Here is a 5,377-nt window from a genome sequence, read left to right as displayed (position 1 = left end):
CATGGACCAGTATCTGGACTTTGACTCTCACCACCCATTGGAACACAAACTGGCAGTGATAAAAACTCTTTTCTGACAACATCATAACTTCAGACAAACCCCAAACAGACAAACATTATGACACCTCAGAGGGCCTTGGCCAAGTGTGGCGACCAAAAATGGACCTTCGACAAAGCTCTCAATTCTTATGACCAGTCCAAGAGAACCCTCAAGTGCAGACCACCAACAGAAACAGGGTCAACATTACCATATTCTGTAAGTCTAACCTTGTCTTGACTTGGTTTTCTACTGAACAATCTTAGAATTGCCATTATCTCATTAATATGTGTTTGGTTTAAAAAGTTAACTGGTAAATGCTGCTGTTCGCCCAATCACTGAGACGAAAGACAATGGATGCTGTCTGAAATGTCTGTTTCCAAAACCATATCCAGTTGCTTTAGTTACTATTATTTGGCATATTTTATTACCTGAATGTCTAACCTTCATTGATGTACTATTTTCTTTTCCTAGCAACTGGTGCCACAAAAAAGATGACCCACCCACTATGTGTGTATATAGCTCATGCAAACCATGAAAAGATATATTGCAGGAGACTGTTAAGTGTTTAAACCTACCTCCTTGCTTCCTGGAGTGACTTTGCAGTAAGGAATCGCTGAACTGATGTCTGACTTACAGCCCACATCGGCAATGTTGTAAAAGCCCCCCCTATCACCAGGGACCAGAAGGACAGCCGGGTGGTAGGATCTCCATCAAAACTGCAGTTCAACAAGACAATAATTTTCATTGGGCCACAATGACCGCAAAACTAATGGGGTGGGAACACAAAGCTGGTATAATCACAAATCAAACCAAAGAACACTGTGTATCAAAAGAAACAACAAGTCTTTACTTGTAGGAGGAAATAAGGACACCAAGGTCAGAAAACTAAAGAGACATCTAGGTCAATGCGCTTTGTGTTTGTCCTGTGCAATACATTGTGCGAGAAACACCCCTGTGTGGGATTCCCCATCTGGGTTATTTTCTAGCACTTTCCTTTAAGTGCAATCTTCTTGTAAAAGCAACAGTGCAATACACTTTTTTACACATTTTTTTGTAACGTTGTGAAATACTAGTACTACGTGTATCAAAAAGTACACATTAAGTTTTACCTTGCGCCCTCCAGAGTTTTTACTATTCTGATGAGTTAGTGACTCTGACATGTTAAAAACTGTTTTTCCAGTTAGATGTACTAGCTGTACTGTTCTACCAGTTCATTCTCCATGATATTTATAAGTTGCAGCAGGCAATTCACAAGTTTGTAGAGACAATGACAGTGGGATTTATGCAAAATAACCTGGGGAAAACATCATAAAGTTGAATTTTACCAGTTCAGGGTCTGTTCAAAATTGTTGGAGAAGGGGTGCATACTTTTTTAGTTTTTCCATTTTCCATTTCAGTCCCACAGATCTGTCTGAAACTTCCCCAAATCAGGGGTGCGTATCTTAATTGGTATTCAAGAAAGTATGTTAAGTACTCCAACAAGTTGAAGAGGCACTTTCATGGGATTTCAATAAAGGAAACAACCAACTCACTCCAAAAAGTTGAGGTGGGAGTGATTGGCGTTGATTTCCCACACACGCCCCATGCCTCCTGCTCTCACCGTTCCCATGACAACAATGGTTACCAGGGAAACAAACAGTACACAAAAGTTGAAGACGTCAGTGTAGATCACAGCCTTCATCCCTCCCTGTCAATCACAATAATCATTAAAATATCATTAAAATCATTTTGTAAATCTTTGATTTCACAGATTGTATGAAACCAAAATACACAACTTTTTGATTATATTCAACAATCATAGTATTATGAATTCAACTTACACATATACATACAATTTGTGACAAAATATTGACCTTCTCCTGTTATCACACATTAGACCATAAAAACATAATTCTTCAGACTCCAGGTTTTTGTCTCAAACAAAGGTGATTTAATCATAAATGTTGCCTTCTACCAGCTTTGCAACAATTCAGAGACATCGTAAAAAATCAAAAGTCCAAACATATTGATAACATTGTCTCCTCTATGGGAAGAGAATCTGTTCCTTTCATTTTCTTCAACAATATTCTGTTAACTATGTATGTTGCTAAGATAAACTTAAGAAAATGCATTCTCTGCTGTTAGTAAATGTCATACCATTTAATGTACATAGTAATAGCCTGGGTTAACTGAATCTCACTTTGGGACAGTCTGAATTTCTTTTTGGAATATTTTTGGGACAGTAGGTGAAAAGGGTAACTTTGAGACCTGATGTTTATTTAGAAATCATACATACCAAAGATGTGTATATTGTACACACTATGCCTGCAATCAGAACTGTTTTCCACACAGCAAACTTGGTGACTGGAAATAAAGGAGAAGATGAAATTGTAGCTATCTGAGACTCAGCTGCTTACTACATGGATCACATTTCCTGCACCTAGAGTACTAGTGTGGCAGGTCTGAACACAACCAAATTAATAGCTATTGAAATTGATGCAAATTGCATAGATTTGTGAACAAGGCCTTAGTACTTAGACAGGGCTCGAAATACCACCTGCATATGCAGGTATAAGCAGTATAAAAGAAAAAATAGCATTGATTACTAGATTACTAGTACTAAAGAATTTTACTATGATCCATACTTCCTAAATTCTGAGTGGTGCAGGTAAAATTTGTCTGGTGCAGGTAATTTTAAATGTTACCTGCACCAGAGCAGTTCGGCCACACCAATTTAATTTCTTGGTTCACGGATTTTTTCATAAAAAATATGGAGCGAGAGGGCAAAATAAAAATAAAAATTGTAAAATGGTTGGGGTAAAGGTAACGGCTAATCCAAAACACAAAGAAAAAAGTTTTCAGCTTGAAAAAAGTACAAAAACACTATTATTGTACAGTAACAGCACCTGTACCCACACTTTAAGGAGCTTATAATATAAAGGCCAATTTGCTACACCAGAAAGTTGCTGAATGGCTTCATTAATGGTGAAAATTTGCTGAGTGGTAATTTTATTTTTTTTCCAAAAAATAGGAGCGAGCGAATCCGTGAACCAAGAAATTAAATTGGTGTGGCCTTATGCAGAAAAAAGTATTTCGAGCCCTGTTAGAGAATGCATGCTGAGAGTATGGGTGCAAAAAAAGGGACACTTTGCCTTCAACTAGAAAACATATAAAAACTGACCTGTTTCCAAGGCCAGCGCAGGTGCGTACAGGATGACAGCGATGTAGAAGGTGTTCTGCAGGATGAAGAGACAGGCAGCGACCACCCGGAGGGACATGGAGAACCTCTGCTCAAGGTACTGGGAAGTATATACATATATCGCAGGTAACTTATCGTAATAACATGCAACTACAGTACTGTGAATGCAGAAATGTTTGCCATGTTTTTATGTTTTTCAAATGTTTGACTGGGGGGAGGGCCATCGAATAAAAAGTGGCCTTAGGCCAGGGGTCATAGTTTACCCCTTAGTGTGCCCCTCAAATGCAGGCAACGAAGTTTCAGATGGTCGAAATTTCCAATTTTTCTCTGGACATCCCTTGGGATGACTTGCGCCTTTGGTGCCCACGAGACTTGTCAGCATCAAAAATCTTTTTCTCTGACAGAAATGTCAGTAAATTTAGCACAGTCTGCCAGCAAATTTTGTCCCTCAAAATGCTGAAAATCGTGTTTCAGAGGGTCCAGATTTTTACATTTCCTAGGACCTACCTTGAAATGAGGTCACTCTGGAAAGTAACCGTATCTACAGTTACTGTATGTACATTTATGTCATACCTGGGCCGCGATAACATTTGATGCAGGTGGTCCGGACCCTGTGATAAAAAGTCGTACCACACAGGCTTCGAAGTTTTATCACACGGTCTTCCATCAAATATTTTGAAAATACTTTGTGCACACCGGTGCTGCGCAGTCAAAAAATCGAATACCTGATTTGATCGTTGGAACATTGCTGTTATAACAATGTTTATTCATGGGCACCACATTTTCTCAACTTCTGGCGCATTTCTCCTTGAAACATGTGTTTTCTCAGGTGGGTATGACAGGAAAATACAACACAGCATATTCCGCATCACCTTCGGTCCCAGCGAGTCGGATCACCCTATGGCCTTCGGGCGTTGGGCAATCCTTCCCGCGGTCGGGCTTGTACCTCGGGTGATACGGAATACACCGTGTTGTATTTTATATGTAATAAATAATATATATATATATATATATATATATATATATATATATATATATATCTACAAACCTCATAAGCACTTGTGAGCCCCAGGCCATGGAACACTGGGATGTAACTGAAGCTACAGTAGTACAGTTACTGTATGTACATGTATCTACAAACCTCATAAGCACTTGTGAGTCCCAGGCCATGGAACACTGGGATGAAGAAGATGGCAGTGACGGGAATGGTGATGAAGTAACACCAGATCACCATCCAGTACTGAACACCGTACACGAAGATCTCTGAGGGCACGCCGAGGATGGTCACGGCAGACAGGAACGATGCCAGAACTGAGATGGCCACGGGTAGACTGAACATGCTGCGGTCAGCCATCAGGTACCTAGGGTGGACAACATGTAAAGAAGAATGCATTATGTTTCTCGTGTCTAGAATACCAGACTAGTAAGTCACTCTCACTCTCAGAGGGACTGGCGAGCTGGCTTCACCTGGCAAACTACAATTCTGTGGACTGAACTACAATTCTGTGGACTGAACTACAATTCTGTGGACTGAACTACAATTCTGTGGACTGAACTACAATTCTGTGGACTGAACTACAATTCTGTGGACTGAACTACAATTCTGTGGACTGAATTGTTACTTCTTGACTGCTATTTGAATTTTTCATGTCTTCTAAGGCAACAGCTGTTTCAGGAAGAAGAATCCTGCTTGTGTGACAATAATTTCTTCCAAGCCATCATCCAATACTAATGCTGTGGTGCATTTTTTGTAAAACATAATACTAGGTGTTGCGGGAAAATTACGAATTTATATTGCCTGTAATTTGCTTCATATCAAGTCTTAGTTAAAGACTTGTTAGAGGTGACAGCATTTGGTACATTTCAGAGACCGAATCAGTTATCTGTGTAATATTAATTATGTAGCCAACTTTGCAACAACTTGCAGCTCTAATCAAGAACATAATGTGCCCCTATGAACATGCAGAAAACTGAAACTTCAGAACAAGGTTCTTAAAAATGCACTTCAAAGGTAAATCATACTTGGCAGTTGTCCTCTGACCTCCCCCTGCAAAAGCGTGGTACAGTCCAGTGGCTGCAGTGACGGCCAACATCCCACCAAAGATGACATAGTCCACAGCCCCAAAGTTGTGAAACTCCTCTTTTGTAAAAGCCATCCTC

The 5,377-nt window shown here is 39.8% G+C and overlaps 1 protein-coding gene across 1 annotated transcript in view; it reads right to left on the bottom strand.

Moving 5' to 3' along the window:
• Positions 1 to 5,373, bottom strand: part of LOC118429306 (sodium-dependent multivitamin transporter-like) — a 17,891-nt gene extending 12,518 nt beyond the window's left edge. Inside the window, exons 1-6 of the mRNA XM_035839787.1 lie at positions 5,240 to 5,373; positions 4,359 to 4,578; positions 3,200 to 3,317; positions 2,315 to 2,382; positions 1,572 to 1,726; positions 615 to 755 (exon numbers count right to left, since the gene is read on the bottom strand). Coding sequence (XP_035695680.1) covers positions 615 to 755; positions 1,572 to 1,726; positions 2,315 to 2,382; positions 3,200 to 3,317; positions 4,359 to 4,578; positions 5,240 to 5,373 — 836 coding nt within the window. The remainder of the gene's footprint in view (positions 1 to 614; positions 756 to 1,571; positions 1,727 to 2,314; positions 2,383 to 3,199; positions 3,318 to 4,358; positions 4,579 to 5,239) is intronic.
• Between the last annotated feature and the right edge of the window lie 4 nt (positions 5,374 to 5,377).

This window comes from Branchiostoma floridae, chromosome 13, assembly GCF_000003815.2.
Source record: "Branchiostoma floridae strain S238N-H82 chromosome 13, Bfl_VNyyK, whole genome shotgun sequence".
Classification (NCBI taxonomy): domain Eukaryota; kingdom Metazoa; phylum Chordata; class Leptocardii; order Amphioxiformes; family Branchiostomatidae; genus Branchiostoma; species Branchiostoma floridae.
Note: the sequence above shows the minus strand (reverse complement) of the source record. Positions and strands in the feature narration are given on the sequence as shown.